The sequence below is a fragment of the Neurospora tetraspora genome (assembly GCF_033439725.1).
Source record: "Neurospora tetraspora strain CBS 560.94 chromosome Unknown B0H65scaffold_3, whole genome shotgun sequence".
NCBI lineage: Eukaryota > Fungi > Ascomycota > Sordariomycetes > Sordariales > Sordariaceae > Neurospora > Neurospora tetraspora.
This window is the reverse complement of record NW_026944385.1, coordinates 120,018-134,836: the sequence shown is the minus strand read 5'-3', so window position 1 is coordinate 134,836 and position 14,819 is coordinate 120,018. Positions and strand designations below refer to the sequence as shown.

At 54.3% G+C, this 14,819-nt stretch overlaps 4 protein-coding genes across 4 annotated transcripts; 2 read left to right on the top strand and 2 right to left on the bottom strand.

Annotated features, from left to right (window-relative positions):
- Positions 1-38: 38 nt before the first annotated feature.
- Positions 39-2,638, bottom strand: B0H65DRAFT_147193 (multicopper oxidase-domain-containing protein). The gene is made up of 7 exons (XM_062821019.1): positions 2,205-2,638; positions 2,075-2,153; positions 2,012-2,023; positions 1,936-1,953; positions 1,835-1,886; positions 1,643-1,780; positions 39-1,596 (listed from the first exon to the last, which is right to left on the bottom strand). The coding sequence occupies exons 1-7, from the start codon at positions 2,406-2,408 to the stop codon at positions 294-296; spliced, it is 1,806 nt and encodes a 601-aa protein (XP_062682426.1). The 5' UTR covers positions 2,409-2,638; the 3' UTR covers positions 39-293.
- Positions 2,639-4,803: 2,165 nt separating this feature from the next.
- On the top strand, positions 4,804-6,879 carry B0H65DRAFT_547179 (uncharacterized protein; the record flags this gene model as incomplete). Its single annotated transcript, XM_062829495.1, has 5 exons — positions 4,804-4,836; positions 4,907-5,021; positions 5,141-5,400; positions 5,442-5,572; positions 5,622-6,879. The coding sequence occupies 5 exons, from the start codon at positions 4,804-4,806 to the stop codon at positions 6,877-6,879; spliced, it is 1,797 nt and encodes a 598-aa protein (XP_062682425.1).
- Positions 6,880-8,532: 1,653 nt separating this feature from the next.
- On the top strand, positions 8,533-9,861 carry B0H65DRAFT_570003 (uncharacterized protein; the record flags this gene model as incomplete). Its single annotated transcript, XM_062830433.1, has 3 exons — positions 8,533-9,141; positions 9,210-9,675; positions 9,737-9,861. The coding sequence occupies exons 1-3, from the start codon at positions 8,782-8,784 to the stop codon at positions 9,859-9,861; spliced, it is 951 nt and encodes a 316-aa protein (XP_062682424.1). The 5' UTR covers positions 8,533-8,781.
- A 1,435-nt stretch (positions 9,862-11,296) lies between these two features.
- Positions 11,297-14,176, bottom strand: B0H65DRAFT_569999 (glycosyl hydrolases family 31-domain-containing protein; the record flags this gene model as incomplete). Its single annotated transcript, XM_062830432.1, has 2 exons — positions 13,783-14,176; positions 11,297-13,695 (listed from the first exon to the last, which is right to left on the bottom strand). The coding sequence occupies exons 1-2, from the start codon at positions 13,988-13,990 to the stop codon at positions 11,297-11,299; spliced, it is 2,607 nt and encodes an 868-aa protein (XP_062682423.1). The 5' UTR covers positions 13,991-14,176.
- Between the last annotated feature and the right edge of the window lie 643 nt (positions 14,177-14,819).

Here is a 14,819-nt window from a genome sequence, read left to right as displayed (position 1 = left end):
GTGATCCTACAGCGGTTGTCGCGCCTATTGGTCGGTTGCCCCGCCTGCCTCCGACCCCTATCGGAAGATATCATATCATCACCTCTGTGGTCGCCGGCCCCTTCCCCTACGACAGGGTTAGGGTTGTGACATCAATCACCATCAACTCGCACTAGACACTCGGCAATAACAGGTCATTAACGATACTCCTATGTGAGCCAAACCCCTAAGAATGATATCCAACCCTTCAAAGTCCTCATTATATCCATCAAACCCCAGCGACCACCTCCCCCGTTCTCCCCCTAACCCTTGACTCACAACCCAGCATCATCCTGCTTCCACGTGCTCCCCGGGTACCAACTCGCCCAATTCCCACAATTATCCTCCACGGTTCCCAAACTCCCCCCACCCCCATCCCTAAGCGCATCCAGCCTCTCCAACACCTGCACCCCCAACCCCTGACTAACATGCCAACCCACATGACAATGAAACAGCCACACTCCCGGGTTATTCGTCCTCCAGGCCACCAGCAACCATCCCCAAGCCGGTAGCATCGTCGTATCTCTCCTCGGGGGATTATTCCCCTTAAGAGTGGACTTATCCGTGTTAGGGTTATACTCCCTAATCTGCGTCTCCGCCAGCGGGTTGGCCAGGGGCGGGGAACTACCGAGGATCATGACGTCGTGGCCGTGGAGGTGGATAGGATGCGGGATGGACGAGTTATTTTGCAGGAGGAAGTAAGTGAGGGTGTTGGACCCGGGGATTTGAATCAGGTTGCGAGAGCGCGGGACAGAGGAGAGGGTGTTGTTTGCTACGTAGCGGAGGGTGGGTTCCTGCCAGTTCACACGCAGCGGGGAGTTGTTGACGGGCCAGAAGACGCGGGCTTGGGAGTTGTCTACCGTCAAATCGACGTTCAAGGTGTGGGAAGTGGTGGGGGCGAAGGAGTTGACGTCTGCGGAGCGGGAGACGATGGGTGAGTAATCCCGCTCGGGCGCGGCGCAGCGGGAGTCGGGAGGGGTGGTACCGCGTTGGGTGGGCAGGGAGGTGGAGGAGGCGCCGGAGTAGGAGAAGATGGCGGCTGGGTAGGGGTTGTCGGATTGGCCGCAGGGTAGGGCAGAGAAGGTCACGTTGAACCAGTAGTTGGCGGTCGGCTGGTTGGCATTGATGATGACGTCGTAGCGCTGGCCGATGCCGAGGAAGAGATAGTCGCGAGTGATGGGCTTGATGGGGACCATGTCGGTGGCGACGACTTGGAAGGTGTGTCCGACGAGACTGACGGTGAAGGCGTTTTGAAGCGAGGTATTGATGAGGCGAAGGAGGTGCTTCTTGCCCTTGGTGAGGGTCTTGCGGGTGTAGCTGCCGCCGGAGCCATCGGGGTTGATGTTGCGGCCGTTGAAGAGGACGTTGTCGCTGGCAGGAGGGGAGCCGGGAAAGTTGGGAATGAATGGGTTGTTGGGGTTGTTGACTCGGTGGGCAATTTCGAAAACGGAACCGTAGTACCAGTCAGAGAGGACGAGTGGTCCAAGATCGGTGTCGTAGTCGGCGGATGCGGGACCCTTGATGACGACGGGTCCGAGAACACCGTTTCCGTACTGCAGCGGGAAGTGAGAGTGGTACCTGGTTTGTTAGCGGACGTTGATATGCATTTCGAGAGGGGGCATACCATGCTGTGCCGTATTGGTTGGCGAGGAATGTGTAGGTCTTTCTACTTCCAGGAGGGATGGGGCATTCGGTGACCCCGTTGACTCCGTCCTGGGTGTTGGCGTTGAGCATACGAAGGCCGTGATAGTGTATCGAGGTACTGTCTGTGTTAGATCTTTGCCTCCCCAGGGACATGGATATGGAGGTACCCTACCCGTTGGATCTCATGTTGTTTATGACGGTAATCTGGAGTCTATCGCCCCAGTCTGGACAATGTCAGTACTCGTGATGTTCTAGGTAAAGGGATACACTCACTTGCGCTGATGGTTGGGCCTTTGACAAGTCGACTGTAAGCAAGATTATCATTTGCCCCCTGGCGTCTTTTACATACCTGGAAACTGGCCTGGGTGATGTTAGCTTGATACTTTTGTTCGGTATTCTGCTTGAGACTCACCATTGACAAGCATCGCACTGTACTTCAACCGCCCATCACCCCCTCTCCAAGTGCTTTGTTCGGTCAAGGTCAAGGTGTACTAAGCTTGTTAGCCATGCCATTGTTGCCGTCAGATTGGACTCGGGCTTACTTGTCTGGTAACACCGGTCTCGGGCACATGTGCTTCATAGTCCGTGTTGATGTCAAAGGAGCTTGTCCAGCACTGCCTGTTGGATGCGGTATTGCACGATTGCCGGGCTTCTAGGACCTGCGGTTGGGATTCTGCTAAGGGACTACCGTGGGCAAGACCAGTCAGGAGCAAACTCCATAGGAGTCCGCTAAGAGGGTTGAACATGGCGCTGAAGAGGTCCCGAATCGGCACAGCAAGGCGTTGAAGAAAGGCCGAGGACAAGGCAGTAGATCTGCTGAGCTTGACCAGCAATTCTAACCTTGCCTCTTGAGGGATTTGGCATCATATATCAAGCCGTGAACTGGCGTGAGGATGGCAAAGTGACTTCACGATACAACTGACGGCCCGGTGCATTCATGGTGTTACAACAAAACCATGTGGCGGTCAGTGACACTGGCCACTTCACTACATGCACCTCTAGGTAGCTACGATATGATCATGATGTCCTTTTGTTGTTGTTGACTCGTCTGTCTGCTCTCGAATACCCCTCCCTTTTAGGACCCAAGCAATGTCTGATCGTTGAAGACCAGCTCTACATTCCTTCGACGACTGATGAAGTACGCTCAATAAGGAAGCCGATCCATCACCAGCTTGCAAAATGACTGCCCAACTCCCATCAGGACTGCTCATGGGTCCCTTCTTGGCGATATGTTGAACGAAAAGCTCCAGGTAATCGAGACATGCACGCACGATTGGTCAATGGAATTTCTGGATAACAATATCGTGGAACTCCAACGCGCGACAACAGTTCGCATGGTACCGGATTTGGTAGGTGAACACAAACGGTCTACTGTACGACCGAAGAGTACCTCGCGTTGCGTAACCATCAGTGCATTTTGGCCTGGTTCTCTCCAACTGGAATGGCGAACCATGTCAGTAGCCGCTACAACTCCCGATGAGTCCCGAGCTTGGAAGTTTGGTTCCTGCAGCTCGGGCTTGGGCCAACGCTTGTATGGCGAGCCGCATGAGGAATTGCGGCAGTGACTGGCCGGTTGGGAAAAGCCACTGTATGAAAACCTCCTGAGCGATATTGGACCGGCGAGCCTTCTGACATTGTGCTGACCGACAAGGCAGGTTTTGGAAGAGTTCATTTTCTTTGGTGGGTGCCATAAAGGTTAAACGGGCTGAAGCGACCTGGTAGATGTGGGAGAAGAAAAGGAGAGACAGATCCCCAGATAGTCACTAGACTACAGAAGGGGGTTATGTCTTGGTGAGACCGGTTTGGTGCAGCTCCCTATCAACGGCCTGTGATAGTCAACTGGGAGAACAGCAATACGAGGCGTGGAGGGTTGCTTGAACAGGTCACCTACCACTACAGCTAAACAGAACGAAGAAAGCTTTGGCTATGATACGACATGGCATGTGTCACAGCCTTTATGTCCGGCGATCCTAATTTCTCTGTCTCCTTGTTGTGTTCTGCCCATTGTTCATGCTGCGTGTTATCGATCGAGTATGGAAGTCCGAGGGTCGCAAAAGAGGTTACAGAACCAAGCATTTCGGGAAATATCGTGGAGTTACGAGACGTGTCTCGTGGCTGATGGAGGCTGCTGTCTGAAACGTCGGGGTCCGGGGTCCGTCGATTTGGTTACACGCTCCCTCTTCCGATGTCGCCGGTTTCCTCTTCAGGGAAAATCTTGACGGATGGCTAGGAGAGAAGCAGCACATGCCGGTTGACTTCATGTTGATTGCGGTGTAAGGGTCTTGAAGCGAAGCGTGTCTGGAACAGTCGGGGGATTCGGGCTTGACTTGCTAGCACAACAAAGGGTCTGAGACTTGGCTGTCATGCGACAGAAGCGGGGGAATTCGCCTGGAATGTCTTGCATACGATGTTTCCACGCTCCCACCAAGCCGTGGTGGTATTAAGCATGTCTTACACCGGAGGCACCTGTCCGTCCTTCCTTGCTGGGTATCGGGAATGGATCGTTGTTCGAAGTAACTCGTACCTAGCCAAGGCGCGGCAATGGTCATTCGTATACAGGGGATACTACGTACATGGGGCAGTCGTGTCGTCGTGTCGTGCTCATTGTGTCGTAGTGCTCTTGACTCGCTGAAGTGCTCTCGGTCGCGGATGGGGGCATTGTTTGGACGTCGTTGATTGTGTGCGATGGATTTGACTGGGATTCAGGTCTGGTCAGCATTGAACGTTGCGTGAAAGCCAGTACACTGAGGAAAGATGGAAGATATCAAATACGACCGACCGCGATTCCGTCGCCTTCAAGCGCCCGAAGCGACTATCCACAATGGGGACAAACGCGCGCAGCGGGACTGGAAAGATGGCGGTAACAACCCTCCGGTTCAAGTTCGGGTGCAAGAGGTAGAAGGATTGCCGGTTGGGAAAGATGGAAGGAGTGGGCGGCGACATGCATGCGTGCGGTCACAGGTGCCGTCACCTGACAAGCCACGGGAGACGGGAAGCGTACATGGCAAACGGGCCGTTGGACTTCGTCAACCCTCAACTGTTTGTCCGTCAACAACAACTTCAACCGCACAGACGACATTGGGTTCCCTGGTCATTTCTTCTGTCCATTACTAGTCTTTCTTGATGTCTCCAGACGAAATGATGTCCATGCGTCTGCACGGAGCAGATCTTCAGGTCAGTACCTAGGTATTCCTGCAACTCCTTCCGCAAACAACTGATCAACTGATGGCTAACATGCTCCCAGTCGTTGGCCTCAAAAGCCAGAGTGGGATGGGACGGAGATTCGGAGAAGCACAACTCGGCGTTGAGTACGCCGAGAGTATCCGGGGATAAGTTCCCTACTCAAGCCGCTTCGCCTGGTTGCTGACTTTGAAGGATCACGGGACGCTCCGAGATGTTCGCAAAGATTACCCTACCATCGAAGCACGGCTGTCATGCTGACACGGCACTCAACCCACGTGGCTTGCCAACCCTTCAGCCGCTCCCGGGTTCGGAGCTGTCAAGCGAAGATTGGTTAGCATCAACCAGTCTTATAGCTCCATGCCCCAAGCACGGCAGTTGGATTATCGTGTCTGCCAGCCATCTTCCTGCTTTCACATCGTGTTTGAGCCTCGACACCGAAATAGAATCATGAGACGGCCCAACGTCTTTCCGCTGACGGTGCGGTTTCGGCTCCAGAAGAAGGGAGAACTGGGAGTCTCGGGCCTCGAGATGGATATAAAGATGTGGATCGACGCTGTTGGTAGAGACAAGATCCTGAACAGCACTGACATCGCCAGCTCTCCTCTCAAGACTTTCACGAGAAAGAGACCATGAAAGCTCTGCTGCAACTCTCCTTGTTCTTGGCCCAGGGACTCCTTGTCTTTGGGACCACAACAACAGGAGGTCCTCCCAAGTGCAATGCCGACAAGTAAGTTACTCTGTTCCCAACCTAAAGTGTTGACGGCTAATACATCCAGCTGCTACCGCGCCCTGTTCCCCTGCCCATCTCCCTCCGCCGTCTCCGTAGCCTCGGGCTTTTGCGCAACCATAACCGCCTCCGGCACCACCGCAACCAACTATCCCACCCGAGCTACCAACGCCTGCGGCCTTACTCCCGATCGCTACATCTCCGCTTGCAAGTGTGGCCCGACCTGCTCCTACACCACCACCACCGCTACCGCAACCACGACGGTCGCCTGTTCCTCCGCTACCCCCTCCAACGGCGGCCTCATCTACGGTGACTTCGAATGCCCGTCCCCTTCTCCCCCCTGGACAGTCCAAATCCTCGACCCCTCCTTCTCCCTCTCCACCACCACGAGCAACAGCTTCACCGGTAACCGCTCCCTCCGCGCTTCTCTCACCGGCCCATCCACTTGCTCGGGCGTGTGCTCCAACGCGCGCATCATCAGTCCTCCGCTACCCATTACCCCAAACACCGATTACAAACTCACCCTCGCCACTTTCTTCCCCAACAACACCAACGGCGGGACTGGTTCCACCGGGTTCATCGGCGTCCAGATCAACGGGCGCGCAGGCCTGACCATCGACGCCAACGACAACCCGGGTCGCGAAAGATGGCGCTTCACGCAGTCCCCCTGGCGTTCTCTGTCCACCGAGACCACAGCCGGAATAAGAATTGAGTGGATCGGCCCTCCCTCTTTCCTCGACACCATAACCTTCGCTCCCGTAACCGCTTACTGCGGTCCCTCCCCTCCTCCTTTGGGAATCCTCCCCGGCGGCGAATTCGAATGCGGCGGTCTCGGCTCTTGGACACAACAAGTTCCCGACCCCGGTGCCATCGCCGGCGTTGTCACCTTGCCCATCCCCGGCCAAGTCAACCCCGACTACCGCTTCGGGTCGCACGCCTGGCGCGTTGTCTCTCCCCAGAAGCCAAACCCAGCGAACCAGGATTCCCTCGTCTCTGCCCGCCTCATTTCCCCGACGTTGTCGGTGATCCCCGGACGAAAGTACTTGATCAGCTTCTCCACGTACTTCGATGCGTTTGGGATTGGCTTTATGGGGCTTATGGTTAATAACCAACCGATCTATACGAGGGATCCGGGGGATCAGGGGCAGGGAGGAGTCGGCTGGTGGGGACCGAATACGGTTTACTGGACGGCGCCCGAGAACGTGTCGAGTGCGCAGCTCAAGTTTGAGGCGGTTATGGCGGAGGCGGGGACGATGGGGGTTGATGCGGTGGTTATGGTGGAGGTTAATCCTGCTGTCACTGCTTGAGGGTCGGGCGAGGGGGGCTGTAGCTGGTTTGGGTGTTGTGGTGGTGATGTTTGGAGGACCTTTTACTTTGGCTAGCCCTGAGAGTTTGGGTGCGGGTGGTCTCGACGACAAAAGTACCAGACAGCGCAACGCAAAGGTCCTTCGCTGAGCCAAGACCAACCCTCATTGTCATCAAAACGGGTCGTTGTTCAAGTTTAGATGCAGTGCTTACTTGGCTTTATTTGACGATGCTACGAACAAAAGTTGTGCCTCTCCGCTCCTCGTCCATTGTTCATGTTTCGATACACTCAGGAAAGAAGAATCGCCTACCATTGTGCGTCTATGTGTGAAGACAAACTGTGGGGCCAAGAAGGAGTATAAAGGGGTGACTAGATCAAAATGATCTGAACTGCTGTGCTATCTACCGTTCCACATCAGTGCCATCCATCCATCCGAGCTTTGGACCACCGGGGCAGCAATCCAACACAGACCATCCAAAGACATTCGAAACGCCCAAACCAAGCAAGCACCACAACCACCAGAATGAAACCAACAACCATCCTCCTCCCCCTCTTACACTTGTCCACCCTCGCCTCCGCCAACAAAGAAGGCAAATCATCTCTCCCCTCCTCGACTCCCTCTCAACAGCTTACTCCACCCTAACAGACTCTCTCACCCTCTACACCAACCCTCCCTCCAACATCGCCTGCGCCGGCGTCGACTCTTCGCCCATCATCTCCCTATCTCATTCAATCTTGCTTTCCATCGAAGCCAGCATCCCCACAATCAATAGCTCCGAAACACTCAACGTCCTAGGCATCTCCAATGTCGGCAGTTCCATCCGCTTTTTAGCGGTTGTCGTTAATGGAACAATGGAGGCTTTTCTTGCGGCACAGCCGAAGCTTAAGCAAACGGGACTGGGGGGGGGTTGGTGGTTGGGGGTTGGTGGACGGGTATCTGTTGAAAGGGCAGAAGGAGGGATGGGAAAGAGTGTGGGATATGCTTGAGGGAAGAACGGGAGCGCTGTTTAAGAAGATGATGAGGGAGTGGGAGGGGCCGGTGGGGGAGGTGATGGGGAGGGTTGTTGGGGAGTTTGGGGCTTAATGGGGGGTTTAGGGGCTGGGGAAGGAGAGGTGATGGGAATGGAAGGAGAGGTGATAGGAAACTTTGGGGGGGAGGGGTTAGGGAGGGAAGGGGGGAGGTGTGATTGGGATAGTGTGATGGGGGAAGCCGAAAGGTGTGGAATGAAAAGCGGAGAGTGAGTTGGAAAGGGTGACGTTGGAGGTGGAATAGGGGTTGGGGCTGGGGTTCCGGTTCGGGATGCTGTTCGTCTTTACGATGGGAAAGAGCGATGATGGCGATGTACATCAGGAAGGGCCAAAGGGATGACCGGGATGGCCGATGTAAGGTAGAGGTAGGTGCTGTTTGTGTCCGTCCGTTCAAATTGCTCAGCATTTCCATTTTATTTCATGTTCACACTGCACATTGTCTCTTCCGTTCACATTCATTGCTGCCGACATATTCCTTTCTACTTTGCAACCCAGGATATTATCAAGCACGCAAAGGGACTATCTCCGACTTCATCAGCATTACTCCAGAAGTGACGCCAGATCAAGATACAGAGCATCAATTCGACCACGAAACACCATATCACTTTCCGACTCCTCGTCCCAAGAAAAATTTCGTCCAACAACCGCCCTCCTTGGGCTAACACCAAGCCCGCCAATTTCGGAATGGGAGCAGCCTCCACACCACCAGCTCCTCCAGCTCGTCCAGTACTTCCGGTACCATCAAGGGTACCACGGATTCATCCAAGGCTGTTGATACCACCACCACCTCCTCCATGGTCCCAACCGCTCGACGATCCGGGGCCTCTGGAGCTTGCTCCGGTTGACTGGGACCGGGTCCTTCAACAACAGAAGGATGGATTTCTTTCTTGTGCGCCCTCATATGAGTCTACTCGTGAGCCCTCATACCGTGACTGTCAACCCGGTTATGAGCTCCGATCTCCGCCCCCATACCATCCCGGCAACCAAGCTCCGTACCATGACGACCAACCTGGCCGTGAGCCCCAATACCCGCCGCCCTCTTACAGAATGCAGACCTCATATTTTTCCCATTCCTATGATCCTTGCAGCCGCCAGCTCGCTCACCAACTCACTGAGGAGCAACACGCTGAGAAACAGCCCGCTGGCAAACCCGCTGGCAAACCCGCTGACCAACCCGCTGGCAAACCCGCTGACCAACCCCCTGCGAAACAACTATTTCGCCGCTTGGATTTTCGTAGCAAGCCTCTCCCCACATTTTGGAGAGGAGGCCGCCTGTACATGCAAAGAACATGGGCACACCAGCAAGCTGACCAGCAGCCCGCTGATCAACCCGCTGAGGAGCAATCCGCCGAGAAAACCGCTGAGCAACCCGTTCACCAGCCTGCTGAGAAGCCCGATCGCCGCTGGAATGCCCGTAGCGAGCCTCTCCCCATGTCTCACAAGCATCGGAAAACAACAAAACAACAATTATCGGAGGAACTACAACGCCGAGAGGAATTTGAAATCGATATGGTATCAGAGTCTAATGACCGATTTGTCCATGAACAGACCCAACAGACCCAACAGGCTCAACAGGCTCAACCTGCTGACCAACCCGCTGAGAAGCAACCCGCCGAGGAGCAACCGGCTGAGATGCTCTCTGAGGACCAACCCGCTGACCAACCCCCTAAGAAGCAACCAGATCGCCGCTGGAATGCTCATAGCGAGCCTCTCCCCATGTCCCACAAAAGAGGCCGCACACATAGGGAAACAACATCGGAACTAGAGTGTGACACGTCCAGTGAGACTAATACGGAACTTATCAGAGGGGTGGGCTACCACAAATGCAGCGACGATTGCGAAATTCACAAAATATGCAAAGGAGAACAGTGCGGGTGCCATCTCCCTCGCCCCCCGCGAGCAACGGCCTGTTACGCATGCCAGCTTGCCAAAGTGGCATGTAGACCTGCAATAGACGGAAGTGCAGTGTGTCAGCGTTGCCTGAGAAAGCCAGGCCCCCATCGCTGCAACAGAGGTGGTCAGGATGACAACGGAGGCCGAAGAGAGCAACGATCGTCTGAGCAGCTAGAGTGTGATGCGCAGTCTGTCCATCAAGACATTCCACAGACGGAACAAACGCAACAGACACAAGAAACAGAACAGACACAACATACACAACATACACAACAGACCCAACAGGCTCAACAGGCTCAACACACCCAACAGTTAGCATATCAACGTGAAATAGCGCGACTTTTTGAAATCCGCCGCTCTCTTGAACTCCGCTTTGGGAAGCGTTAGCGTTCGCATGATGTTGATTCAGTCAAGTGTTCAATATGGAACTGCCCGGATATGGACATGGACATGGAGTGCAACAGCGCACACACCCGCTAGTAACCTGGAGTCCAAGAGCAGGAATCCTAAAGAAGTGCAATTCCGCCGCTGCTCGTTCCAGGACTGGACTTGTTGCGCGAGAAGTCTCGGAGGAAAATGATTCATGATCATGATGGCGTTAAGGGATGTGGGCTGCCTCTATGATGGGAGTGATGAAGCGGATAATTGTGGACGTCTTCGCCGTTGCCCTTGCCGTTAGAGGTCTCTTGGTTTGTGATGTGAAGACTGAAGACTGTAAGACTGAACAGGGGAAAGGTTCGTCTCATCTCGAAATCTCGAAGCTAAAAACGGGTCGGACCGTTCCGTCTGCTATCCACGGACCCGTTATGGGACAGTGAAAAGATGAGATGATGGGGGCGGAGAGTGGGGGGTTAGCCGGATGCGTGGGGGCATCCCCTTACATTGCATCCTTCTTTTCTTTTTGTTGTTCTGGGACACATGTATTCTTTTCCCATGTTTCACTCTTTTCTCCAGCGGTCCTTGGTTTTTACCCTTCATTGCATCGGTAGAAGGCGTCATGGATAGGGGGAAAACTTGGATAGAAAAAATGGGGCAGCTGGAGCAAACCAAGGAATGGAATGGAAAGCAGAGAGCTCGCTGTCATCGTCGACGACACTGGAGATTATTCTTCCTTTTTTTCTGGGTTCGATTAATTGAATTTGTTGATTCCTCTGGTGTTTGGGCTTTTTTTGTCTGCTCGTTTATCTTGCTTCTCCTCGTTCGTAGACGGCGTCATGCCATGGATCAGAGGGAAACTTGGCGGGGAAAAGAAGAAGGGAGTTGGAAAACAAGGGGCCAGGAGACTTGAGGTATCTGGCCTTGGGAAACAGAAAAATAACAAGCAAGCAATGTGCACAGAAGATGGTTTACTTCAATAGATCAATGTGACGCATATCAACCTACTTCTACCAGAAAAAGGACTCAACGCCCTTCAGCTTGAGCGTTAACGCAACAAAAAGAGCAAGACCACAACCCTTCCCTAGATAGGTAAGTACCCTACTATCCCACCGGTACTTCTAAAAAGACACCGTAAAACCCCCCATCAACCCCCACTCCCCCTCCACCTTCCTCTCCCCATTCCCATTAACCCCATCATCCAAAACCACCACCCTCACCACCACCACCCCCTTCGTGTCATACCCAAACTTCCCCCTCGCCTCCAATCTCGCCCCATCCCAGCGAAACTCAATCTCACTCTCCCTCCCACTCGAATCCAGACTCTCGCCATCATCCAGGTACAACCTCCCCTTCGCTTTGCCGTTCTGATCAGGAGCGATGATGATCTCAAAGTTACGCTGGTGGACTTCTTTTGTTGTCATCGCTTGTTCCTGTCCAGAGTCCGAGGAAGCGTCGGAAAGTCGAAGAGGGAGGATAGACCCCCCGCGGATGTAAACGGGGATTTGATCCCAGTCTACTCCGGTGACGGTAATGGTTTGGCCACCTGCACCTGCTGAGGCTGAGGTTTGATCAGAGATACGGGAATGAGTGAAGAAATCGTACCATACCCCCTGCGGGAGGTAAAAGGAGACGGATTGGACGTCGTCTTCTACCACGGGTGAAACGAGGAGTGAGTCGCCTAGGAGGAATTGGGTGTCGATGGCGAAGGTGGCTGCATCTTCGGGATACAAAAACCAGAGCGGTTTGACGAGGGACTCGCCTGTCTTGCTGGCGAAGTAGAGGCCTGTGTAGATGTAATCTAGCAGTCGGTATCGGGTAGCAATCGCTTTGCGGGCAGCAGCGGCGACGGAAGACCACCGGTAGAATTCCTGGTCGGGAGCGGAGATGTCGGCGTGGTTCCTGTAGAAGGGTTGCCAAGCGCCTAAGATTGCCCACCGGGCACACATCTTCTCTTGCGCCTGGCCGTTGAAGCCACACACGTCTGATCCAACCATCGGGTAGTTGTGCACGGCGCTGAAGCTGAGTAATTGGCGGATTGAGGCGCGGTAGTCGACCCAGGAAGAAAAATTGTCGCCGAACCAGTGGGCTGCAAAGCGGGAAGACCCTGAAAAGGTGGAGCGGGTGAGGAGGAAGGGACGTTTAGTGGGCGAGCGGGAGAGCAGGGCGGAGCGAGAGACGGAAGACATGGTGAGGGCGTAGAGATTGTGGGTGTCGTATTGGGTCGAGCCGTCCGAGTTGGTGATGTTGGTGAAGAGGGTGCGCGAAGAGAGGGTGGGATAGTGGTTTGCTATCTGGTACTGAGGGGTGAAGAGGTCGCGGTTGGGGAGGCCGAGGTGTTGTCCGTCGCCGGGGGCGCGAGGAGAGATGACGGTTTGGGACTGAGGGAGGGAGCGAGTCTCCTGAGCAGAGGACAGACAAGTGGTATCGGCGCACATATTGCTCGCCTCATTCATGTCAATCCACAGCCCATCGACATCAATCCCATTGTTCGGATCATAAAACGTCAAAATTTCCGTCGTCCACCACTCCTTCGTCTGTGGCGCAATCCAATCCGGCCAGACCACCTCCCCAGGCCACTGCAGACCACGATACCAAGACCCGTCGGCTGCCTTGAGAAACACATTCTTCTCGGCCCCTCTCTTAAACGGGCCATAGTCGCTCTTGTACCTGATCCCCGGATCCAGAATCTGCACATACCGCATATCTTTGCCGTGTAGCTCCTCCACGAACCCCTTCAGCTGGTCTTTGGGATATCGTACCGGATCAGTACTAAAATCCAGCTTGTTGTCCATATAATCGATATCATCCCACAGCGCCTCCAACGGGATTCCCGCATCGCTATAATTCTTGACAACCTGCTTGACGTGTCCCAGATCCGGCCAGCCGTATTTACACTGGTGGAAGCCCAGAGACCAATACGGCATCATGGCCGGTAGCCCGACGACTTCCGCATACTGCTTGCTTACTTCTTCTGGCCCCGGTCCGGCCAGGAAGTAAAGATCTACAACCCCGCCGATGGTGTTGTACTCGAGGTATTGCTCCCCTGCATCACTCTTCCCAATCACAATGTCCATCCCCGCCGCACTTCTCAAGAAAACACCATGCGTCCCCGTGCCACCGCGGTGCTCAAAGTAAACAGGGTGACTCCCGTACAAATTCTGGTTCTGCGGTATGTACGGCGCCTCGGAATTCCACAACGTTCTTTTATAACCGCTCGTCGGCAAACGAAAAGAATCTGAGTGTTCACCCAGCCCGTACAGATTCGGGTTTGGAGGCAAGCGTGTGCGCAAGCGGAGATATTGCGTCTCGAAGATCAAGGGTGAGGGAGAAGTATCGAAAAGGACGTCGCCGGTGCTGGCTCGTGTGACTTTGAATGAGAAGGGGTTGGCTTCGTAGGTAAAGCGAAGAGCGGCGGTTTGGGAGCTGGAATTTTGTGAGGGAGGTCGTGGTAGGATGCTGTCCTGTATCTGGAAGACATTTTGCTCACGGTCTTCGATTAAGACGTGTAGGCGGGTGTCTGCAAGTGGCAAGTGAGGTGTTAGATCACGGTCTGGGTTGAAGTATTGAGGTGACGGTGAAGCACAGAGGGAAGGCAATATCTCACCGGTCTGGTATTCCACGGTCAAGCGCAAGTTGGTGATGTCTTCGCTGTAGAGATTACAGCTGGTGCCGGCAAGAGTTAGGTCGGCGACGAGATATGAGTCCCCGGATTGGACGTTGGTGACTCGGTATCCTGGGCATGTTGCCAGAGGCGCCGCGGACGCTATCGAGAAGAGCGACAGCAGCGCAAGGAGTTTGAGCATCATGATCATGGCGAATCACTCGCTTTGCACTTGATGCAGTGCGGCGAATTGGGAATCGAGTGTCGGGATAGCATCTTCCTTGTTGAACTGGAAGTGGCAGCACCAGGTAGATAACTGCCTGGTTACTGGACGATTTGTCGTTTGCGATGAGGAAGGAGAGACCGGATGACAGCATTCACGCTTGCATCATTGCATCCTTCCAACTGCAGACGGCTGCATCCCCAACTTCGATCCCTTTCATGATGCGTTCACATGGTGTACTACACCAATCCGTTGTCGTCGTCCCACGACCAGGGCAGCATCCGTGATGATCATCTGCTGTGTCTACGAAGTTGGATTGTCGTTGGATGCCGTGATGTGCAGCACAACCAATAATACCTGCTAACCTCCCCCTTTTCGGCAATCCGTGCTGTCCGTCCCTGGTACGCCGTTGCTATGTCGTTGGGAAAGCAAATCACAAGGGTTTCGTGACCCGGTCGCCGCATGATCCCCTGGAATGGGGGGTATCACAGAGAATGCGGGGGAACCTTGATGGAGGTTGGATGGAAGCTGGTTGGTGAGAGCACGAGGCATTGCGCAAGCCAATCAACGTGCAATGTCCGTTTCCTAGATGCCGACTGGAATGAGAGAATGGTGATCTTAACCGGTCCTTGGAAGTTTTGGTGTAGATAGTGCGGCCATCAGGAGTAGGCATTGAAGCTATGGTGTTTGGTGTTGCGGGCTCATCGGGACTGTGCAGAGCGATCTTGATGATGACATTCTGCAAAATTGGATGAGACTTCGCTGTCTGTCATATGACAGCACTGTCTGGGCCAGCACTGAGACCAAACTGGCGGAT

Coding starts and splice junctions, on each gene's coding strand:
- B0H65DRAFT_147193 (XM_062821019.1), bottom strand. CDS start 2,408: ATGTTCAACCCTCTTAGCGGACTCCTATGGAGTTTGCTCCTGACTGGT. Junction 2,154..2,204: donor AGACCGGTGTTACCAGACAA/GTAAGCCCGAGT, acceptor TAACAAGCTTAG/TACACCTTGACCTTGACCGA. Junction 1,597..1,642: donor AACCAATACGGCACAGCATG/GTATGCCCCCTC, acceptor CTAACAAACCAG/GTACCACTCTCACTTCCCGC.